The 25,732-nt window shown below is 36.1% G+C and overlaps 1 protein-coding gene across 2 annotated transcripts; it reads right to left on the minus strand.

Annotated features, from left to right (window-relative positions):
• Positions 1-869: 869 nt before the first annotated feature.
• LOC117345377 lies at positions 870-21,459 on the minus strand. 2 transcript variants are annotated; one of them, XR_004536425.1, is made up of 10 exons: positions 21,422-21,459; positions 15,081-15,133; positions 14,691-14,895; positions 10,696-10,991; positions 6,510-6,650; positions 5,411-5,620; positions 2,771-2,904; positions 2,423-2,564; positions 1,449-2,229; positions 870-1,312 (listed from the first exon to the last, which is right to left on the minus strand). XR_004536425.1 is itself a non-coding variant. In XM_033908455.1 (9 exons), exons 2-9 carry the CDS (start codon positions 15,108-15,110, stop codon positions 2,158-2,160), a joined length of 1,230 nt encoding a protein of 409 aa, XP_033764346.1. In that variant the 5' UTR covers positions 15,111-15,133; positions 21,422-21,459; the 3' UTR covers positions 870-2,157. The 2 variants fall into 2 exon arrangements, 1 of the variants encoding a protein (XP_033764346.1); XM_033908455.1 differs by having other exon boundaries at positions 870-2,229.
• Between the last annotated feature and the right edge of the window lie 4,273 nt (positions 21,460-25,732).

Raw genomic sequence — 25,732 nt, forward strand, 5'->3', positions numbered from 1 at the left:
GGCAAAGTAAGTTTTTTCAAGCCAATACACTGAAATTAAAAACGATTAACAAACTACTGTAATTATCACTGTATCAATTTGTTCAGATATTTTCCCGAAATTCCACATCAATTTATGGCTAGTGATAACATTATTATAGGGCAGACCTCACTTTCTGTTATGAAACACTAAACAAAATCTACATCAGCTTTATGGCTATCATGTTATTTCATTTCATTTCAACAAATTTTATTGTACATGTATACAATAGGATCAGATAACAGGTTAGGCCTATATAAATCTTCTCTAGGTATAAAGAGATAATTCTTAATATAGATGAATATAAGGAATTGAACAGGTTATATATATATATATATACAGTATTCAAATATGACATGTCATATGATATAGTTCGGTCAGTACAGGAATGCTATATTTGTACTGATAGGCTTACTGGTTACTGAATGTTACAATGTACATTAACAAAATGAAAATTTATAAGTGAATAGTATAATGTATAACAATACAAGAGCGAAATCATGATTTTTATTACATTTTTACCAGTGAAATATCAAAAATTATTCATTCTATAAAAGTGATATTTTTCACTAGTAAAAAATATCACTTTTGCTGATTTGACCAATCAAATTGATCATTAGAAAATGCCAAAATAATTGACCAATCAGAAAGCCCGACATATATGTCAGCACCTGGACAGGGGTAACTATTTTTTTGTTTACAAATTATTGCTGTAGGCCTAGTTAGCATATGGGGTAGGTTTTTCGTTGATAAACAATGTAATAAACAGAATATCTAACAGTGTCTTCAGTAATACCAAATATATTTCACTCGTGTGGCTAATATTATGATATTTTTCACTCGTGCTGCGCACTCGTGAAAAATATCAAAATATCAGCCCCACTCGTGAAATATATTTGGTATTACTGAAGACACTGTTAGATATCCTCTATATCTTGTTCGCTGTCCTTATGAAACACCTTTATAGGTGAGATCTTTACTAGTCTAAGACTGCTGTATCTTGTTCGCTGTCCTTATGGAGCATATTTATAGACGCCGTATCTTTGTCACTGTCCCTATTGGACACTTTTATATGTGAGAACCTTACTTTCTAAAACTGTCATACCTTGTGCTATACCCTGTGAATCACCTTTAAAGGTGACAAACATGGAAAATTCAATACAGTTTGTCTTTGCTTATTTACATTCATTTAATATTTTTGAAAAATAAAAAGCAGATAAATTTGTTCTTTTTGTCCAAAGCCGATTTAGCTGCGTTGTTTTATCAGCTCCAGTTTTGTCTAAGACTGCTGTACCTTGGTCAGCATTTCCTCCATCCGACGACACATCTTGTTCACTCCTGTTTTGTCTAAGACTGCTGTACCTTGGTCAGCATTTCCTCCATCCGACGACAGATCTTGTTCACTCCTGTTTTGTCTAAGACTGCTGTACCTTCGTCAGCATTTCCTCTATCCGACGACAGATCTCGTTCATCTCATGATAACCGTCAGGTACTTGTTGCGTTTGCATGTTTTTCTCAAGATGCTGTAATATTAACTTGAATTCTGTAATTGACTTGTCAATTAGTTTCATTTCTTTGTTGATCTGCGTAGTGATTCTACTAAATATGGTATACTGTAGTGTTTCCTCTGAGTATCCTCGGAGAATTTTTTCTGACCACCTTTCGAGATGCTCTCTTTTGTTTGCGTTGTAACGTGCAATCTTCATTTTCCCTTTCGCCAAGTTAACAATAGCTCCGACTGGAAGAACTGTAACTAGTGCAGCGAGTCCCAGTGGAATCCATAGCGGTGATGTCAATACTATGGCAGCAATTACTCTTCTTGCTGAATCCGTCGTCATACCCTGCGGTCAGATACATTGTGTTGCTCTCTCCTGTTTGGGTCATTGCTTTATCGTCATCATTTTTCAGAAGGCATTCGATTTCTTCTTGAATTTTGTTGAGCTCCAAAGTTAATCCAGACATTTTATTAGCTAGTTCTTCAAGTTCATTCTGAGAAAGTGCTATGCGTTTAGTAATGGCCTCACTAATGAAAACCCGAATGGCAACTCGAGCCCTTTGCTTGACATCATCATAGTCTTTGCCCTTGGGCATATCGCTACTTTTCCAGGGGAAAATCTCATTTCCTGTTTTCCACATTGTTCAAATATTGATGAACGTTCTTCGCCAGTTTTCTTCAATATCGTCAGCAAAACCTTCAACAGCTTTCTTCCCCTTTAGAGTAAAAAGAGATAAAGCTAGTCAAGTAAGTAATTGATACAAAATACGTAATATTATAGGTGACAGCCAATGCGACACCAGCAATACATTTTCTTAGACGATATTATTTGAATTTTCCTGTTTAAGATATGTATGGAAAACAACGAGAGTCCATTTTCAATGTTACACCGGCATCTATAATAAATACCTTCTCGTATGTGGATTCCATCCCGGATACAAGAGTCCTCAATCTCTCGACTTTCATGCGTTTTTCCTCCGCGGACAAGATAACAAATGTTACTGAAGAATCCACGAAGGTTTTTATATGTTTAAAAACCCTGCTTAAAAACCTTTAAAAATAAACAAAAAATAGGTGTACGTATTACATATATGGACTATTTTATAGTTACTGTCGATAACTGTTTTGTAAATTATGTGTTGCTGGCAGTATTCCTAACGGACAGGTACTGTAATTATAATAATAAGGATACATAAGCCATCTTCAATATTTGCTTTACTTTTTTTTACTCTATTATAAAACAAAATGTATACCTACTCCATGTGTTTTCGTGACCTGGCGTTAGCACAGCATTCAACGACTACACGAATTTTGTCGAGAACAGTCTGGTAGTCTGCTAATGCCGATTTGTACTCCTCGTTAATAACTCCGGTCTTTTGTATTCTCAGAACCTGTAAAACATTCACGTTAGATGATGTGATTCTCAGAACCTGTAAAACATTCACGTTAGATGATGTGATTTTCTCTTAACTCATAGCAAGTAGTATATAGTAACAGGTTAGAAAGTTAAAAGTGGGGACTAAGGTTTAGTCAGTGTATGGTAACAGGTTAGAAAGTTAAAATGGTGACTAAATTTAGTCAGTGTATGGTAACAGGTTAGAAAGTTAAAAGTGGGGACTAAGGTTTAGTCAGTGTATGGTAACAGGTTAGAAAGTTAAAAGGGTTACTAAGGTTTAGTCAGTGTATGGTAACAGGTTAGAAAGTTAAAAGGATTGACTAAAGTTTAGTCAGTGTATGGTAACAGGTTAGAAAGTTAAAAGGGGTGACTAAAGTGTAGTCAGTGTATGGTAACAGGTTAGAAAGTTAAAAGGATTGACTAAGGTTTAGTCAGTGTATGGTAACAGGTTAGAAAGTTAAAAGGATTGACTAAGGTTTAGTCAGTGTATGGTAACAGGTTAGAAAGTTAAAAGGGTGACTAAGGTTTAGTCGGTGTATGGTAACAGGTTAGAAAGTTAAAAGGGGTTACTAAAGTTTAGTCAGTGTAGGGTAACAGGTTAGAAAGTTAAAAGGGTGACTAAATTTAGTCAGTGTATGGTAACAGGTTAGAAAGTTAAAAGTGGGGACTAAGGTTTAGTCAGTGTATGGTAACAGGTTAGAAAGTTAAAAGGGTTACTAAGGTTTAGTCAGTGTATGGTAACAGGTTAGAAAGTTAAAAGGATTGACTAAAGTTTAGTCAGTGTATGGTAACAGGTTAGAAAGTTAAAAGGATGACTAAAGTTTAGTCAGTGTACGGTAACAGGTTAGAAAGTTAAAAGGGGTGACTAAAGTTTAGTCAGTGTATGGTAACAGGTTAGAAAGTTAAAAGGGTGACTAAGGTTTAGTCAGTGTATGGTAACAGGTTAGAAAGTTAAAAGGGGTGACTAAAGTTTAGTCAGTGTATGGTAACAGGTTAGAAAGTTAAAAGGATGACTAAAGTTTAGTCAGTGTACGGTAACAGGTTAGAAAGTTAAAAGGGGTGACTAAAGTTTAGTCAGTGTATGGTAACAGGTTAGAAAGTTAAAAGGGGTGACTAAGGTTTAGTCAGTGTATGGTAACAGGTTAGAAAGTTAAAAGGGGTGACTAAGTTTAGTCAGTGTATGGTAACAGGTTAGAAAGTGAAAAGGATGACTAAAGTTTAGTCAGTGTACGGTAACAGGTTAGAAAGTTAAAAGGGGTGACTAAAGTTTAGTCAGTGTATGGTAACAGGTTAGAAAGTTAAAAGGGTGACTAAGGTTTAGTCAGTGTATGGTAACAGGTTAGAAAGTTAAAAGGATGACTAAGGTTTAGTCAGTGTATGGTAACAGGTTAGAAAGTTAAAAGGGTGACTAAAGTTTAGTCAGTGTATGGTAACAGGTTAGAAAGTTAAAAGGGATGACTAAAGTTTAGTCAGTGTATGGTAACAGGTTAGAAAGTTAAAAGGGTGACTAAAGTTTAGTCAGTGTATGGTAACAGGTTAGAAAGTTAAAAGGGTGACTAAGGTTTAGTCAGTGTATGGTAACAGGTTAGAAAGTTAAAAGGGGTGACTAAGGTTTAGTCAGTGTATGGTAACAGGTTAGAAAGTTAAAAGGGTTACTAAAGTTTAGTCAGTGTATGGTAACAGGTTAGAAAGTTAAAAGGGTGACTAAGGTTTAGTCAGTGTATGGTAACAGGCTAGAAAGTTAAAAGGGGTGACTAAGGTTTAGTCAGTGTATGGTAACAGGCTAGAAAGTTAAAAGGGGTGACTAAAGTTTAGTCAGTGTATGGTAACAGGTTAGAAAGTTAAAAGGGTGACTAAGGTTAAGACGGTGTAATGTAAAGGTAAGTCAGTCAACAGGATGAGTTATTAAATTTTGACAGCATAGGATGATTTTGTTTTCGAGAAAACAATTTTTGTAACGTGATAATTAGAAAGTTTTATTCTTTTTACATTTTAAGTCTTTATATATTTCCATTTGCTCGGCATTGTCACTTTACTAAACAGAAGGAAAAGTTATCAGACCACACATCTCTCATGAAACCCATTGGTAAAATGATATAAAGAACAATGTTCGTGACGTCGTCAATAAATAACGACGTTTTGTCTGACGTCACTATATTACCTGTAATTTTGACGCCATGGAAATTCATGCTAGTGGAGTAAAAGAACTATTGATCAATGTAACATGTATTAATTTATGTAGTTATGTTGTATAAGGTGAATATTCTCGCGATGGAATATACTTATTAAGATGTTGAAGTTAAATGGATGAGTTTGTGTATATTTCCACGAACTATCTATTTTCGCCAGTCGTTGTTACGTCACAAGAAAAGATCCGACTGACAGCGCAAAATTTGAATGTGATGACACTCTTACATTTTGTCTTCTTTTGAATATTATGGTCCTATATAATTCTAACAAGGCTGCAGACTAATTGAAAAGCGCACGTTAAGTAAACTTACATCAATTACGCTAAGTGGCAATAATTGGTTCTCCTGGAAATTTGGCCAAACGGTCTCCATTTTTTCGATTATTTTCCTCCGATGGTCTTTTCTTTCTTCTTCAGATACTTGATCCCATTTGTTGGCGATGAATATAATTTTGCTAGGGTCAAATGATGGCAACTGGTCCTCTGCTTGCAGCCGTTTAATTTCATCTAGTATCAAAACACCCTTGAAAAGATAAGATTTAAATATCAATGAAGTGAATTGCAGAAATCATATTTGAGGAAGTATTAATACTTTTGGCAATTATTCCTCGTACAAATGCCATTTAAGTTTAAAACACCAAAGTCGATAGATTTGAATCTAAGCAGTAATTCTACAATGTTATAAAATATCACCAAGTTACACAGCATTTTAACGAAACATCAATAATGCAACGCCGTACTGAAACATCCAACAACACAACACAGCACTGTACTGAAACATCAAACAACACAGCAATGTCCTGAAACATCAAACTACACAACATTGTACTGAAACATCAAACAACACAGCATTGTATTGAAACACCAAACAACACAGCATTGTACTGAAACATTAAACAACACAGCACTTTACTGAAACATCAAACATCACAGCACTTTACTGAAACATCAAACATCACAGCATTGTACTGAAACATCAAACTACACAGCATTGTACTGAAACATTAAACAACACAACATTGTACTGAAACACCAAACAACACAAAACATACCAAATTCTAAGTACAATGTAAACAGATAACAACTGAACTGACGGATTCCTGCTTAGGAAGATTTGTGGAGCATTTAATGATATATGCACTACAACTGAAATGATCGGGTTCTTGCTAAGGAGGACATATGAAAAGATAAAACTTTTTGTTAAATACATAAGGTTTACTGAATAATTAAAGGAACCACATAGTGATGGGTCGGGAATTCAAATAACACCATCTTTAAAGGTATGAAGGTTGTGAAAATTTAAACAGAGTTTGGGTCGGAGAGTGGCCTAAATTTCATGAAGAAGTATGTTCGAGGAGAAGACTTATATCACTTTTGACAATAAATATCACACTAAGTGAGGTAGTACTCACTCTGTCGTCAGCAATCCCAAGAGCGACTGTCGGGTTGAGAATAAAGATGATGCCAATTGCTTTGGGAAGGTATTTCACCAGTGACTTCGTAACTTGTGCACTTTCACCGAATCCAGGGGTATCCACTAGATACACGTTGTCCTGAAAGGTTTCGGCGGCTTAAGTGGCATTTATTAAAAAATAAGCAAATGTAAATTCCAAACGAATTTAGATAACATGTAAACATGGTAAAACACTCACCATGATATATCGCTCTGATCTGCTATAGAGTACCCCATTAGCTCGATCGGTAGGCGAGTAATCCAGCTCACCCTCCTCAAATCTAATTGGAGTCATTGAGATAAAAATAAAATACCTTGGCGCCTTGATTCGGAAATTATACTTACCGTTGCTTTCACAAACATCGCTAAAACCACTGGACACTCAAGGAATATGTTTGTAAGATATGGATATTTTACCCAAGGGACACAGAATGAAACCGGAGGCGTTAAAGGGTGGAATGTGATAAAACCCGAGGCTTTCCAAGAGTTTGATATCCCTATCCGGCATACTACATAATAATTCATATCTACAAAATTGCTAGTAAAAATGTCTCAACAACCCTTTTCCCTCTCATTTTCTTAGTTTCATTAGAAGAGGTTTTCTCTAAATATTCTGCATGTTTGCAAACCAATTTCAGTCGTTTAATTTTCATGGCTGAGCTAATGAATAATAATTCACCGACAATAATTACTGTAACTCGACGGGATTTTTGACGTGCCCGTGATCAAATTGTCAACAGCATAGACAAATCAACATCAGCTAGAAAAAAAACTTTCCAATGTTCCATATAACTGTCAGCTGAAAGGCTTATTTAGAGGCTTGAAGATTGTATGCGACATAAAGCAGAATACTGACCACTGCCGAATGGACTCTTAAACTTGTCCCTATATCCCCTCATAACATAAATTCCTATCAAGGGTCTTCTAACAACTGGAATACCCCTCCTTGCAACATGAACCCAAATCTAGGGCTTAGAACAGGTCCCCCGCTTAGGACTTCCTCACAACAGGAACGTCCATACACAGCCTCATCACAACTGGTTCCGAAACCCTGGAATTCCATAGCACCGACATCCATACCAAGGATTTCTTCCCCACAGAAAACCCCAATCTGGGCTTCCAAAAATGAACCCTCTGGGGCATCATTACATGCGAAGCCCCTCTGGTAGCACACTACAGTAGGACAGCCTGGCCATGGGCGATTTTTTGTTTGTTAAGTAAAAACTCCTAAATTGTGATATGTATAAAAAAAAAATGAAAAAAAATGAATGTACACTATAATTGGTATATTTAGTGTGAAGTAGTACATACAGGCTTCACATTCGTTAAAACAAAAAATAATAAATTGGTTCCGGATTTTAAATTTCCGGAATGTCAGAAAGTTTGTTTACACAGGAAATTTAGTTTTGCCTTCAGCGAAAAATGGAAGCCCACAGAGGCCCACAAAGGTAAGATAGCAGAAAAACTTAATTTACAACATATGTCAAAACAAGATTAATTCTGTCTTTAGGATGGAGATATTTAATTTTAGATAGGTTTCAGAAAAAAAATTGTGTAGAGAATTGTGTCATTTTGGGTCAAATATTATAATATTTTGCAATTTTTGAGCACTTTTTAAGCTGTTACCATGGTATTCAGAGCTCTAGAAATCACAGAAAAAATAAGTTTACTTATCCAGCAGAGCTGTATTAAAATTGCAAATGTTGTAAAGATTACTAATATTTATTTACATTCTGTGTTGCATTTTTTGCCTATATGTTGTTAGTAAACCAAATCGTATTCATGAGACTGTATACTACAATTTACAGTGATTCGGTCAGAGTAGGAATACAGCCCCAGGTGTTGCTTATCAAAACAAAGGCCGCCAGTTACTTTCGGCCTGGAGAGATTTCGAATGCTAGCATTTATAATCTACAACACAAAAAATAAAGCAACTATACAAGTTATGAGATTAATATTTTATAATTAAAACAAAATGTAGTCAACACAAAATAACTATAAGCGCCGTTCTTGATCTAAGAATTATCAAATTGTCAATGTTGTCACACTTGCAGGGGCTCGTTTCCGAATTTTCAGAAATTTAAGACACGACAACATTAAAAGTGCAGTATTTATAAAGATAAATAAATAAAATAAAAATCTTGTGAAAAATCGGGAGCATCGACATGGTTTCCGGTTATGTATGTATATTGGATTTTAGTTTTGTGGTTATTCACTGATGTTAAAGGCCTTCTTACGAAATTGAGCCCCTGTGAAGTTGAAAATCGTCCGCTTAGATGCGACTGGTTCGACTTGAATCTGTTTCGAACGAAATATCTTTGAATCGTTTTCACCTACTGTCAAGACGACTTTCATTTGGAATTTAAGAACTGAGAGGAATCGAGTCTGTCCTGTGCAATACCCGTTCAAAGCCGCATCACTTCTAAATGTTAAGGACTCACACAACTAAATAATTTACTATATGTTATTACTAGAGATCCCATCCCTTTATTCGCTCGTTTGACATTCAAATGATGTGAAATTTATATCAAATTAAAGTGTGAAGTTTTTTCTATCGACTAAATGTTGTTATTGTATAGGTGTAATGGCATATTAGAGCACACGGGTACTCGAAAGACAGTAACCCTGACATTAACAGTACACTGGGGAACCCCCACCTGGGGAATTCCCGCCTTTTTACACCTCGAATCCTACGCCATTCTATTTTCAGTAGGAGTGTATATTTTTGATTTTCCAAACCTCAAGACCCTACACTTAATTCTCGTATATAGAAAGTACCCATTTCATATGTTATTTACTCAGGAAAACAGCTACAAACCTAAGAAACACATTTTCCTCAGGGACTTGGTTCGGGTGAAACACCAGCTGATTGGCTGATTTAGTTGTGCGAGTCCTTTAACCGTATTACATTGCGCCGATAAACGGCTTGGATTTTAAACAATCAGAAATTATGCAATTGTGAATAATTTGACGATATCTACAAACGTATATGAAAAAGAAAATAAAGTCAAATTTGTGCAAAACTAGTGTTTGCTATTGATAACGACATAAGGGGCTATACTAATCCTTCTGGAAGTTTCGGCTGTTTCGGTATTTGAACCTGATGACGTCAGTGATAGGGGAAGCGGCAAATTTAAACGCGTCTTAAGCTACAGTAAATAAAACAAATATGAATGTAAATATAAGCATTGAACTGTTACCAAAAGGTAGTATACAGTCGATATGAATACAATTTGGGTGACAGATAAATAGAATGTCGCCCGTTAGGGTATTCATATCGACTGTATACTACCATTTGGTAACAGTTCAATGCTTAAATATACTTCATTAGAGGTAATATGTAGGTTAACTGGCAATGTTGGGGCTCAATCATAATAAATGACCACGGGGCAACTTTCCAAACAACATTTTAATGAACACAGCTAACCGTGTACTGGCCTTGGTCTATCAAACAAACGCGCAGCTATAAATAGATAGCACTATGTATATGTACAGTGTATCGGTATAAAGCCACAGCTTAAATAATACCCTTTGTCTTATGACTTCTAATGTTGTGAAACTGTATTTAATGAATTTGATTTAGATTGGCTTATGCGTAGATTTCTGGACATTGAATATGATAAAATTTTGACCGATTTCCATTAAAACTCCTTCCCCCAAAGGAATGATATAATTGACTTATACCGATTTTGCATAGAAACAATAATATATACATACTCTTTAAAAAGCAACATTCATGCTCAAAGTTTTCTTTTAACTCCAAGTATCTATGGGGTGTACTAATTAAGTAAAACGCTTTTTTTATCTAGAGAAATTGTCCGAATATAACAAGTCTGAATGTCAACCTGAAAAAGCGCTTGCTTCCTTTTCTTTGAAACAAACGTTGACATAAGATTCATCATGGATATTTGATGAAACAATTATAGAGATAATTGATTTATAGGGGAAATAGGGTCAGTGTGTCACTTCTTCTTTAATGGATGGAACAAAAGCTTTGCCATTGAAAATATATGAGGAACGTGTACTATTATTTCTTTTACTAAATTACGTTTGTTGATAAATCATTTAAGTTATAGGTAGAACATGTCTAAACTTCTCGGAAAATAAATCTTGTCACATCTTATTATAATGTCTGACTATTTTACCTCTAATATGGAGCTAGGCACAAAGATCTCGATACATCTTTCCGGGACCTCCTCACAGTTAGCTTCATTCACCAACTCCTGTAATTTGTGTCGAAACTCGTCGTCTTTGATACCATCACCACTGATAACCTGGACATTGCTCTGTTTAGAACCATCAAACGAGCTGACGCGGGCTTCAAGTTTTGTGCCCTTCTTTATACAACACATGCAGTGAGTACAAGGAGCCGTTAACTCTGGAAGGACTTTTCGTCCCATCATCAAATTCAGGAAACTGCTTTTTCCGGCACTGGTCTCTCCTTTAAAGGTAAAACATAAGATAAAATACTAATAGGTCAACAGTCGATCACAAGATGTCTATGTAAGATAGGAAGTAGACAGAAAATGTATCACATATGTTGCCTGTCATGTTTTATTTGTACATAAAGTATTCGATCATATACACTTCTTGATCCAGCTTAGAAGCACAACCTACTTCAATCGTTAATGTCTCAAATCAGTTGACACAAACATAGCAACATAGTGTCTAAAAGTAGTTCACAAACATAGCAACATAGTGTCTAAAAGTAGTTCACAAACATAGCAACATAGTGTCTAAAAGTAGTTCACAAACATAGCAACATAGTGTCTAAAAGTAGTTCACAAACATAGCCACATAGTGTCTAAAAGTAGTTCACAAACATAGCAACATAATGTCTAAAAGTAGTTCACAAACATAGCAACATAGTGTCTAAAAGTAGTTCACAAAACATAGCCACATAGTGTCTAAAAGTAGTTCACAAACATAGCAACATAGTGTCTAAAAGTAGTTCACAAAACATAGCAACATAGTGTCTAAAAGTAGTTCACAAAACATAGCAACATAGTGTCTAAAAGTAGTTCACAAAACATAGCAACATAGTGTCTAAAAGTAGTTCACAAAACATAGCAACATAATGTCTAAAAGTAGTTCACAAAACATAGCCACATAGTGTCTAAAAGTAGTTAACAAACATAGCAACATAGTGTCTAAAAGTAGTTCACAAAACATAGCAACATGGTGTCTTAAAGTAGTTTACAAAACATAGCAACACAGTGTCTAAAAGTAGTTCACAAAACATAGCAACACAGTGTATAAAAGTAGTTCACAAAACATAGCAACATAGTGCCTAAAAGTAGTTCACAAAACATAGCAACACAGTGTATAAAAGTAGTTCACAAAACATAGCCACATAGTATATAAAAGTAGTTCACAAAACATAGCAACATAGTGTCTAAAAGTAGTTCACAAACATAGCAACATAGTGTCTAAAAGTAGTTCACAAACATAGCAACATAGTGTCTAAAAGTAGTTCACAAACATAGCCACATAGTGTCTAAAAGTATTTCACAAAACATAGCAACATTGTGTCTAAAAGTAGTTCACAAAACATAGCAACATAGTGTCTAAAAGTAGTTCACAAAACATAGCAACATAGAGTCTAAAAGTAGTTCACAAAACATAGCAACATGGTGTCTAAGTAGTTCACAAAACATAGCAACATAGTGTCTAAAAGTAGTTCACAAAACATAGCCACATAGTGTCTAAAAGTAGTTCACAAACATAGCAACATAGTGTCTAAAAGTAGTTCACAAACATAGCCACATAGTGTCTAAAAGTAGTTCACAAAACATAGCAACATTGTGTCTAAAAGTAGTTCACAAAACATAGCAACATAGTGTCTAAAAGTAGTTCACAAAACATAGCAACATAGTGTCTAAAAGTAGTTCACAAAACATAGCAACATGGTGTCTAAGTAGTTCACAAAACATAGCAACATAGTGTCTAAAAGTAGTTCACAAAACATAGCCACATAGTGTCTAAACGTAGTTCACAAAACATAGCCACATAGTGTCTAAAAGTAGTTCACAAACATAGCAACATAGTGTCTAAAAGTAGTTCACAAACATAGCAACATAGTGTCTAAAAGTAGTTCACAAAACATAGCAACATAGTGTCTAAAAGTAGTTCACAAAACATAGCAACATAGTGTCTAAAAGTATTCACTAAACATAGCCACATAGTGTCTAAAAGTAGTTCACAAACATAGCAACATAGTGTCTAAAAGTAGTTCATAAAATATAGCAACATAGTGTCTAAAAGTAGTTCACAAACATAGCCACATAGTGTATAAAAGTAGTTCACAAAACATAGCAACATAGTGTCTAAAAGTAGTTCACAAAACATAGCAACATGGTGTCTAAAAGTAGTTCACAAAACATAGCAACATAGTGTCTAAAAGTAGTTCACAACTAGAACTGTCGCCAGGATGGCTGACTAATACCCCCGCAATCTGCACGAGTCAATGGTGAATTATAATTGTTGATTGGAGTCTTACTAAGATAACCAAGTAATATAGTGACCATTTGCCATAGCAACCATAATTAAAAAAAAAAGTGGCATGCACATCTACACATGGTCCTCTATATTTTTGTGAAGTTTCATTGAAATCGGCCCTTCAGTTTAGGAGGAGTTGTCGGGACAAACTTAAAGTTATGGTTCTTATCAGAAAAGCTGTTTATAGTGACCAGTTGTCATATCAACCATCATTTTGAAAGAAACGAAAGTGGCATGCACATCTACACATAGTCTTCTATATCTTTGTGAAGTTTCATTGAAATCGGCCCTTCAGTTTAGGAGGAGTTGTCCGGACAAACTTGAAGTTATGGTTTTTATCAGAAAACCTGTTTATAGTGACCAGTTGCCATAGCAACAATTATTTTGAGAAAAATGAAGTGGCATGCACATTGACACATGGTCCTCTATATTTGTGTGAAGTTTCATTGAAATCAGTCCATCGGTTTAGGAGGAGTTGTCGGGACAAACTTAAAGTTATGGTTCTTTTCAGAAAACCTGTTTATAGTGACCAGTTGCCAAAACAACCATAATTTTGAGAAAAATAAAGTGGCATGCACATCTACACATGGTCCTCTATATTTGTGTGAAGTTTCATTGAAATCGGCATCTCGGTTTAGGAGGAGTTGTCCGGACAAAATTAAAGTTATGTTTCTTATAAGAAAACCTGTTTATAGTGATCAGTTGCCATAGCAACCATAATTTTGAAAGAAACGAAAGTGGCATGCACATAAACACATAGTCTTCTATATCTTTGTGAAGTTTCATCGGAATTGGCCCATCAGTTTAAGTGGAGTTGTCCGGACAAAATGCGTCTACGGACGGACGGACGGACAACCTGATTCCAGTATACCCCCTAACTTCGTTGCGGTGGTAAAGATATCCTAAATCACCAAAGTATGTATTAATGTTGAGTAAACTGTTACGTATTTGTGTTCCGCTTACAGTATGTCAACTCTTTGTAACATCCGGTCTATTCGTAATCTGTGAAACTATAACTGTCGCCCATCCTTTCCTAACTGAGCTATCAGTTTGTATACTGAATATTATTTGCCTCTATCGTAGTGTATTTTTATTTTGTAAGGAACATTCCGCTGTATTTCCGAGGTAGAAATGTGTGTCTACTCTTGGTCTCGTTAGCCTGTTACATGTCCGAAGTTAGGTTGTTGCCCTCTCGCGGAGTAGATATCGAGCATCTCCACCTCGCGGGCTGTTTATCTACTGGTAAGTGATAGTTGTTAGGAAACCTCGTCAATAGAAACGAGAGAAAAGACATATTGCTAGCAATTGTTGAGTTCTGACCGGACTTGCCACGTGCTTGAGACCAAAAAATGTGGGTAGTTTAATCACGTGTTAATTGTTCAACCATATTTTAGGGGTCCATTGTCACCAGTCTATCTAATCACATCCTATTTTTGTGAATACAGAATATGCAAGCGAATCCTGAGCAAACCCTTGGTGACTGGCTACCACACGTGGCGGCCCTGCGATACACGTACTGCGCGATAAATAAACACATACACACAGACACGTTGTCATGTTAATCTCATTATACATTTTCATATAATTATTTTCCCCCATTTAACAGTATTCCATTGGTAAACTGCCACAAACAATAACTTACCAATTACAAGAATTGGACGGCCAACTTCTTTCAAATCTGTAATGCCTTTCTTCACATGGTCAAAGAATTTAGGATCAAATCGGAGGACATTTTCCTTCACTAACGAACTTCCGTTTGTGTATCTTTCGAACTCAATGTATACATCAACCAGGAGATTGCAGTCCCTATCATCTTTCTCTAGTAGTTGTTTCAACTTGGTTTGAAACTGGAAATAAAGCAGTAGCATACGTTTAGAATATACTATGTTAAATATTGCAATTTGGTCGTCTCGTTTATATCATTATTTATGGAAGATATACTATGTTTGCTCTAAAAATAGCTATACATTCTTCATAAAATCGATTTCTTTTTTGGGAAAAAAGAGGGGATATTTCTAAAGAATGTACTTACTTGCGTCTTGGTGATGGCTACCTGGGCCATACTGACAGCATGAAACAGTCGACCTGTAAGACAATGCAGAGTATACTTGTAACTTCGTAATCACTTACTAGAAAGTTCGACCGACGAACTCAAGGTTCATATATACAGAGGATATTGGATGGTTTCCCGTTTAATATAACACATATTTCAGAGTAGGACAGAATAATATTTTCCCGATTGCGAAGCACGAATGAAAAATATCGAAATATTCTGCCATACGAGTGAAATATATGTTATATAAAACGGGAAACCATTCAATTTTCTTTATATTGCATTTGCTATACCTCAAAAAAATCATCGAAAAATTATTGGTGTCAAAAGGTGCGGGAATCAGTAACATAATTAATGGCGTCATCTCTTTGTGACATTACTCCACGTCAACTTGACAGCGCCATTTTGAAAGGTCTGATCAACGCAATCATTTAAGGATTTTCTGCTGTTATCGGAAAATCTGTGCATGAATGGCTAACTTCAAGTGAGTATTTTGTCAAAAACTAGTCCGAATATTTCAGAAAAACAGCAAAATAACCAATTTATTTATCTTCGCTTCGATTGGAAAAATCAATGAAGTGAATACAAAGGTTCGCTCTGATTGGTCAAAAACTTATATTTCCATTTCAAAACGTATATTTTCACTGCAGAATCCTAAAAATTTTCATTGCTGATAGCTGCAGTGAAAATATATAAGTTTTATAAGTTATTAGTTTAAATTATGTTATATTCTTTTTCACTTTTTTTACATTCAATTATTGTGTCGTAAATATTCATAACTAAGAGCGATAAACTTTGAAAGTATGCCTGTGTACTCATGAACGGGGAATACTATTTAAACTCTTTATAATGTGACTAGTTTCAATTAAATTATGAATAATTAAACAGTATTGACAGCTATGGCTAGTGCAGATATATGTACATGGCCAATGTCAATATCTGAGTGGTATGTAGTTTCTGTGATATGTTCATAATAATCAAATAATTGCTGTAGTTGTATCATGTGTGTATTATGTGTGTGCGACGTGGGAATGTAATTGTAATTAAGATATACGAATAAGTAATCTCCCTTTAACTGTTGTGTCATATAATTTTCATTTCAAAATTTGATATTGTAATCAACAAACTGTCAATTAATGTAGCCACCGTCGAAGAAACTTTGTATAGGCCTTGTCTGTTATTCAACTCCATATTATGAACATATTATGAGCTCCATTAACTGTAATCATCCCTGTCAATATCTGTTTTGAAAAGAAATTGTTATGTTTATTTGATTTTAGCGATCATGCTTGGAGAGCACGATGATTTGTGCGAAATTAGACGTGGATCTTGAGTTACGTCCCTTACTACTGTTCTGCATGAAAATGGCTGACTCTGGAAAGGGCCCAAAACTGGCCATGTTGTATCAAAATAAAACAAGTTTTGTTGTATATTTAAATGGATTGGTTATGCCTTCGACACATGTATTGTTCCATCCATCGACAATACTATGAGGCAATAGTGCCCACTAAACAGGGCCATAATACAAAACTAGAGTTCACAACACATTACTTTTGTGATTAATAGAGTTCTGAACACATATAGCCTATGTGATCAAGTTCATAACACAGTGTATTTGTGATGAATAGAGTTCACAACACACAGTTTTGTGTTAGAGTTCACAACACAGAGTATTTGTGAAAAATCGAGTTTACAACTCATCCCAGGCGAATTTGCTACCAGAACCAACAATAACCTCAATCACCATTCTACTCAGAGCCCATATCAGAACCAACACTGACCTAAACCCCCATTCCATTCCGATCCACTGTCAGAGCCAACACTGACCTAAACCCCCATTCTATTCAGATCCACAATCAAAGTCAACACTGACATAAACCCCCATTCTATTCAGATCCACAATCACAGCAAACATTGACCTAAACCCCCATTCCATTCAGATCCACTATCAGAGCCAACACTGACATAAACCCCCATTCCATTCAGATCCACATTCAGAGCCAACATTGACATAAACCCCCATTCTATTCCGATCCACTATAAGAGCCAACACTGACATAAACCCCCATTCTATTCAGATCCACAATCAAAGCCAACACTGACCTAAACCCCCATTCCATTCAGATCCACAATCACAGCAAACATTGACCTAAATCCCCATTCCATTCAGATCCACAATCACAGCCAACATTGACATAAACCCCCATTCCATTCAGATCCACAATCACAGCCAACTCTGACATAAACCCCCATTCCATTCAGATCTCTATCACAGCCAACATTGACCTAAACCCCCATTCCATTCAGATCCACTATCACAACCAACAACGATCTGTTTACCCATTCTATTCAGATCCACGATCACAGCAAACACTGACATAAACCCCATTCCATTCAGATCCACAATCAGAGCCAACACTGACCTAAACCCCCATTCCATTCAGATCCACTATCACAACCAACAACGACATAAACCCCCATTCCATTCAGATCCACAATCAGAGCCAACACTGACCTAAACCCCCATTCCATTCAGATCCACAATCACAGCCAACACTGACATAAACCCCATTCCAGTCAGATCCACTATCATAGCTACCATGGACCTAAACCCCAATTCCATTCAGATCCACAAGCACAGCTAACACTGATATAAACCCCCATTCCATTCAGATCCACTATCACAGCTTACATGGACCTAAACTCCCATTCCATTCAGATCCTCTATCACAGCTAATACTGACATAAACCCCCTGTCACAATCGCGTGTATCTATGTATTTGTCATGTGTATCTGTATATATTGTGTCGTATTGTATTCCCTAGAGGGTAGGAGAACGCACACGAGCAGGAGCCATGATAGTGCTCTACCAGGCCTTGCCATGGATTAGGGGTTTTAGACTTATACAGGCACAGAAACGATAGAGTATGTGGTAAGTAGTTATGTATTTTGTTATAATCGTCGTTTATTTTGTGTTATTCATGCATTCTTCAAATTAATGTGCGGTCCAATTATGCATATCGTTCCATGATTTGTAACTGTTTAAAATAGTTTTATGAAAATTTTGATCGTACTTCCAGATAAAAACACAGATATTTGGAAGGTTATTTGTATATTTTATATAACTTTATAAAGCTTCTGTCTCAGTCAAATTTCATTGTATGGAAGCCTATATTTAGGGTACGGTTAGTTTTTGTATCATTTATAATACATAAACCAGCACTTTTCAGGATAAAAAGTGTCAATATTTCAGAAGTATTGACTATCCACTATATTTGTGATATTGACGACTCATTTCAGGAATAATCTTGGAAAAGTATACTTAGAAATTAGGCCCCCAGACCCCCGCCTTATTTTTTTTACCCTAGAACTGTTAATCATATAAAATAATATCCTAAAAATAAAACAAAACAAGAAATATCTTTAAAAAAAAAGATAAATGGCATAGTGTTAATGCTTGTGGTTATCATGTAAAACTGCTGGTGAAATATATTAACGAACTAATTGATAAATGCGCAGTTTCAGCACGGATAATAAAATTATATCTGTTTGAATCATTTTTGGTGATAATAAGACTGCATTTGAATCAGGAATATGATTTTATTATTGTGTCATTTGAATATATACATCCACTTATTCAGTTTGCATTCAATCTTAATTTTGTTTCGTCTTCAACTGCTTGTCTGCATTTTGCATTTATCGCTACATTGACCAATCACATACTTCATCTTGACCAGTAACGACACCTGTCGCGTCATATCCGGGAACAAAAGGAAATTATACGGCTATGCCGAAAAAATAAAAATAAAAACTTGAAAAATATGATCCAGAAACTTCCAATATTTGATGATAATACACCACTTTGTCGAGACCTTCTCGGGACCTGGGCGGCCTCTAGACTCCAGACTCCCGCCTTGTTTCCTTTTTACATACATCCTAAACAGTTTATCATGAGAAAAATATCAGGTTAAAAAAGAATAAAAATAAAAAACAAAAACAAAAAAAAAACACTGAAAATATAGATTATATATACTATACTTTCTCAGAATGCAGGATTCTGCACCATTTCTTGGATAGCTTCATGGGGCCCCCAGACCCCTCGGCTAAATGATTTGGCTCACGCTCTCCTAACATAGAAGCCTGGATCCTCACCTGTAAAGCGACCTTGATTCGCTGTCCGCTGAATAAATAAGACCTTATACGTAGGCAAACCCTATCCTGATACTGAGAAGCGGACTCATCGAATTCCCGGAACCGTGAAGTATACTACATATACAATTACCTGTAGTAAACATACACAGCCTCTAGCACTTTGTCAATCGGGCAGAACAACAACAGGTCTCATCAAATAATATAAAAGTTCCAGAACTTACCAAGGAAAGCGAGATCTTTTGTTTAATTACCATCAACAGTCATTTTCATTTAAATTTCGAAAAATCAATCTATCAAAATTACAGAAATCAAAAGAGTGTACCTGAGATATGATCCAAGTCCCCGGCCACCTCGTTCTCGTTTCCAGGAAACTTATCCAACGCATGACCGGTTACAAATATTTTGTGCTAGCATGTTTTAAGGAACAATATCAGTATGTTACTTGACTCTTACCTCACTCAACATTTTATGGTTTTAAATAAATAGTGATGTTTCAAAACAATTAGTTACTTTTTCCACAGTCTTGAAGTCAAAACTACAAAGAGCATATCCGAAACCATCATATTTACATTAAGTATATAATCTAAACATATACCTTCTCATGATCAGCGTGTTTTACATCAAACTGAACAGTGACGGTTTATTAAGGAAGCTACACCATCACAGCCAACAATGGTGAAAACACCCAGTCCATTTAGCTACACCATCACAGCCAACAACTGTGTAAACACCAAGTTCAGTCAGCTACACCATGATATTCACCAATGGTATAAACATCGAGCTCAGTTAGCTTAACCATCATAACCAACAATGGTGCCAACGCCTAATCACGTCGACTGAATTATCACAGTCAATAACCGGCTCCATAATCACAACCAACAACGATTGAACGGCCATTTCAGTTAGCTACACTATCACAGCTAACAATGGTTTAAATGCCTATTCCATTCGGATCTACTATCACAGTAAATAATGACCTAAACAACCCTTCCATTCGGATCTACTATCACAGTAAGCAATTACCTAAACGACCCTTCCATTCGTATCTACTATCACAGTCAACAATGAACTAAACGACTCTTCCATTCGGATCTACTATCACAGTCAACAATGAACTAAACGACTCTTCCATTCGGATCTACTATCACAGTCAACAATGAACTAAACGACTCTTCCATTCGGATCTACTATCACAGTCAACAATGAACTAAACGACCCTTCCATTCGGATCTACTATCACATTCAACAATGAACCAAAGGACCCTTCCATTCGGATCTACTATCACAATCAACAATGACGTAAATGACCCTTCCATTCGGATCTATTATCACAGTCAACAATGACGTAAATGACCCTTCTATTCGGATCTACTATCAAAGTCAACGATTACCTAACGACCTTTCCATTCGGATCCACTATCACAGTCCAAAATCCCCTAAACCCTCTTCAATCCGTTCGGATCAACTATCCTAACCAACGATGGCCTCAAACATCTTTTCATTCGGTTCTACGATCCTATGCAATGATAGCTTAAAAACCATTATGTTCGGATGTATTATCACAGCCTTTAATGGCCTAACCCCCATTCCATTTCGATATACGTTCATTTAGTCATACATCTATTAATGACAATCGATGTACTACTAGGTGCCGTTTATCAAATTGCATTATTTAAAATGAGCACATATAGTCATCTACTAATGATTTCATCTTGGTGAAGTTCAATTCATGTTTTGCTCTACTGTGTCCAACTCTAAATTTTCACTGAATGTGGTAATATATTGGTAATCGTTTGTACAATCCTGTCAGCATTCACACTATCAACTCTAACGCATACATAAAGCAACCGTGGTTTGCTCTTCGCAGAAAAAAATTAAGACTTTATACGTAGGTAAACCCTATCCTGATACCGATAAGCGGACTCATCGAATTCCCGGAACCGTGAAGCATACTACATATACATTTACCTGTAGTAAACATGCACAGCCTCTAGCACTTTGTCAATCGGGCAGAACAACAACAGGTCTCATCAAATAATATAAAAATTCCCAGAGCTTACCAAGGAAATAATACGGTGGAATGTTTTGGTTAATTACCATCAACAGTCATTAACGTTTAAATTTCGAAAAATCAATCTATCAAAATTACAGAAATCAAAAGAGTGTACCTGAGATATGATCCAAGTCCCCGGCCACCTCGTTCTCGTTTCCAGGAAACTTACCCAACGCATGACCGGTTACAAATATTTTGTGCTAACATATTTTAAGGAACAATATCAGTATGTTACTTGAATCTTACCTCACTCAACATTTTATGGTTTAAATAAATAGTGAAGTTTCAAAACAATTGGCTACACCATCACAGCTAACAATGGTTTAAATGCCTCTTCCATTCGGATCTACTATCACAGTAAATAATGACCTAAACAACCCTTCCATTCGGATCTACTATCACAGTAAGCAATTACCTAAACGACTCTTCCATTCGGATCTACTTTTACATTCATCAATGACCTAAACGAACCTGCTATTCGGATCTACTATCACCGTCAACAATGACGTAAACGACCCTTCCATTCGGATCTATTATCACAGTCCACAATGAAATAAGCTACCCTTCCATTCGTATCTACTATCAGAGTAAACAATGACCTAAACGACCCTTCCATTCGGATATAATACAACAGTCAACACTTATCTAAATGACCTTTCCATTCGGATCTACTATCACAGTTAACAATTACCTAAACGAACATTCTATTCGGATCTACTATCACAGTCAACAATTACCTAAACGACTCTTCCATTCGGATCTAATATCACAGTTAACAATTACCTAAACGACCCTTCCATTCGTATCTACTATCACAGTCAACAATGAACTAAACGACTCTTCCATTCGGATCTACTATCACAGTTAACAATGACCTAAACGACCCTTCCATTCGGATCTAATACAACAGTCAACACTTATCTAAATGACCCTTCCATTCGGATCTACTATCACAATCAACAATGACGTAAATGACCCTTCCATTCGGATCTATTATCATAGTCAACAATGACGTAAATGACCCTTCTATTCGGATCTACTATCAAAGTCAACGATTACCTAACGACCTTTCCATTCGGATCCACTATCACAGTCCAAAATCCCCTAAACCCTCTTCAATCCGTTCGGATCAACTATCCCAACCAACGATGGCCTCAAACATCTTTTCATTCGGTTCTACGATCCTATGCAATGATAGCTTAAAAACCATTATGTTCGGATGTATTATCACCGCCTTTAATGGCCTAAACCCCCATTCCATTTCGATATACGTTCATTTAGTCATACATCTATTAATGACAATCGATGTACTACTAGGTGCCGTTGATCAAATTGCATTATTTAAAATGAACACATATAGTCATCTACTACATGTACTGCTTTCATCTTGGTGAAGTTCAATTCATGTTTTGCTCTACAGTGTCCAACTCTAAATTTACACTGAATGTGGTAATATATTGGTAATCTTTTGTACAGTCCTGTCAGCATTCACACTATCAACTCTAACGCATACATAAAGCAACCGTAGTTTGCTCTTCGCAGAAAAAAATAAGACCTTATACGTAGACAAACCCTATCCTGATACCGATAAGCGGACTCGCCGTATTCCCGGAACCGTGAAGAATACTACATATAAAATTACCTGTAGTAAACATGCACAGCTTGTAGCACTTCGTCATTCGGGCAGAACAACAACAGGTCTCATCAAATAATATAAAAGTTTCAGAATTTACCACGGATATAATACGGCAGAATCTCTTGGTTAATTACCATCAACAGTCATTTTCATTTAAATTTCGAAAAATCAATTGATCGAAATTACAGAAATCAAAAGAGTGTACCTGAGATATGATCCAAGTCCCCGGCCACCTCGTTCTCGTTTCCAGGAAACTTATCCAACGCATGACCGGTTACAAATATTTTGTGCTAACATTTTTTACGGATCAATATGAGTATGTTACTTGACTCTTACCTCACTCAACATTTTATGGTTTAAATAAATAGTGAAGTTTCAAAACAATTCGTTACTTTTTCGACAGTCTTGAAGTGAAAACTACAAAGAGCAGATCCGAAACCATCATATTGACATTAAGTATATAATCTAAACATATAGCTTCTCAGGATCAGCGTGTTTACATCATATTGAACAGTGATGGTGTATTAGGGTAGCTACACTATCACAGCCAACAATGGTGAAAACGTCCAGTTCGGTCAGCTACACCATCACAGCTAACAATGGTTTAAATGCCTATTCCATTCGGATCTACTATCACAGTAAATAATGACCTAAACAACCCTTCCATTCGGATCTACTATCACAGTCAACAATGACCTAAACGAATCTTCGATTCGGATCTACTATTACATTCATCACATACCTGAACGAACCTGCTATTCGGATCTTCTATCACAGTCAACAATGACGTAAACGACCCTTCCATTCGGATCTATTATCACAGTCCACAATGAAGTAAGCTACCCTTCCATTCGATCTACTATCACAGTCCACAATGACGTAAACGACCCTTCCATTAGGATCTACTATCACAGTCAACAATGAACTAAATGACTCTTCCATTCGGATCTAATACAACAGTCAACACTAATCTAAATGACCTTTCCATTCGGATCTACTATCACAGTTAACAATGAACTAAACGACTCTTCCATTCGGATCTACTATCACAGTCAACAATGAACTAAACAACTCTTCCATTCGGATCTACTATCACAGTCAATAATGATCGAAACTACCCTTCCATTCGGATATACAATCACATTCAACAATGACGTAAATGACCCTTCCATTCGGATCTACTATCACAGTCAACAATGACGTAAATGACCCTTCCATTCCGATCTACTATCACAGTCAACAATGACGTAAATGACCCTTCTATTCGGATCTATTATCACAGTCAACAATGACGTAAATGACCCTTCTATTCGGATCTATTATCACAGTCCACAATGACGTAAATGACCCTTCCATTCCGATCTACTATCACAGTCAACAATGACGTAAATGACTCTTCCATTCGGATCTACTATCACAGTCAACAATGAACTAAACAACTCTTCCATTCGGATCTACTATCACAGTCAATAATGATCGAAACTACCCTTCCATTCGGATATACTATCACATTCAACAATGAATCAAATGACCCTTCCATTCGGATCTACTATCACAGTCAACAATGACGTAAATGACCCTTCTATTCGGATCTATTATCACAGTCAACAATGACGTAAATGACCCTTCTATTCGGATCTATTATCACAGTCAACAATGACGTAAATGACCCTTCCATTCCGATCTACTATCACAGTCAACAATGACGTAAATGACCCTTCTATTCGGATCTATTATCACAGTCAACAATGACGTAAATGACCCTTCTATTCGGATCTATTATCAAAGTCAACAATGACGTAAATGACCCTTCTATTCGGATCTATTATCACAGTCAACAATGACGTAAATGACCCTTCTATTCGGATCTATTATCACAGTCAACAATGACGTAAATGACCCTTCCATTCCGATCTACTATCACAGTCAACAATGACGTAAATGACCCTTCTATTCGGATCTATTATCACAGTCAACAATGACGTAAATGACCCTTCTATTCGGATCTATTATCAAAGTCAACAATGACGTAAATGACCCTTCTATTCGGATCTATTATCACAGTCAACAATGACGTAAATGACCCTTCTATTCGGATCTATTATCAAAGTCAACAATGACGTAAATGACCCTTCTATTCGGATCTATTATCACAGTCAACGATTTCCTAACGACCTTTCCATTCGGATCATTCGGACAATCGATGTACTACTAGGTGCTGTTTATCAAATTGCATTATTTAAAATGAACACATATAGTCATCTACTAATGATTTCATCTTGTTAAAGTTCAATTCATGTTTTGCTCTTCAGTGCCCAGCCTAAATTTACAATAAATGTGGTAATATATTGGTAATATTTTGTACAATCCTGTCAGCATTCACACTATCAACTCTAACGCATGCATAAAGCAACCGTGGTTTGCTCTTGGCAGAAAAAAATAAGACCTTATACGTAGACAAACCCTATCCTGATACCGATAAGCGGACTCGCCGTGTTCCCGGAACCGTGAAGCATACTATATATACAATTACCTGTAGTAAACATGCACAGCTTGTAGCACTTTGTCATTCGGGCAGAACAACAACAGGTCTCATCAAATAATATAAAATTTCCAGAGCTTACCACGGAAATAATACAGCGAGATATTTTGTTTAATTACCATCAACAGTCATTTTCATTTAAATTTCGATAAATCAATTGATCGAAATTACAGAAATCAAAAGAGTGTACCTGAGATATGATCCAAGTCCCCGGCCACCTCGTTCTCGTTTCCAGGTAACTTATCCAA

This window comes from Pecten maximus, chromosome 2 (assembly GCF_902652985.1).
Source record: "Pecten maximus chromosome 2, xPecMax1.1, whole genome shotgun sequence".
Classification (NCBI taxonomy): domain Eukaryota; kingdom Metazoa; phylum Mollusca; class Bivalvia; order Pectinida; family Pectinidae; genus Pecten; species Pecten maximus.

Bases quoted from the DNA above. Each gene is read 5' to 3' on its own strand.
- LOC117345377 (XM_033908455.1), bottom strand. From the start codon at position 15,110: ATGGCCCAGGTAGCCATCACCAAGACGCAA. The intron at 6,651-10,695 runs GTAAAATAGTCA...GAAACCTTTCAG, and splicing joins TGCCTAGCTCCATATTAGAG to GACAACGTGTATCTAGTGGA. The intron at 2,565-2,770 runs GTAGGTATACAT...TTATTTTTAAAG, and splicing joins AGGTCACGAAAACACATGGA to GTTTTTAAGCAGGGTTTTTA.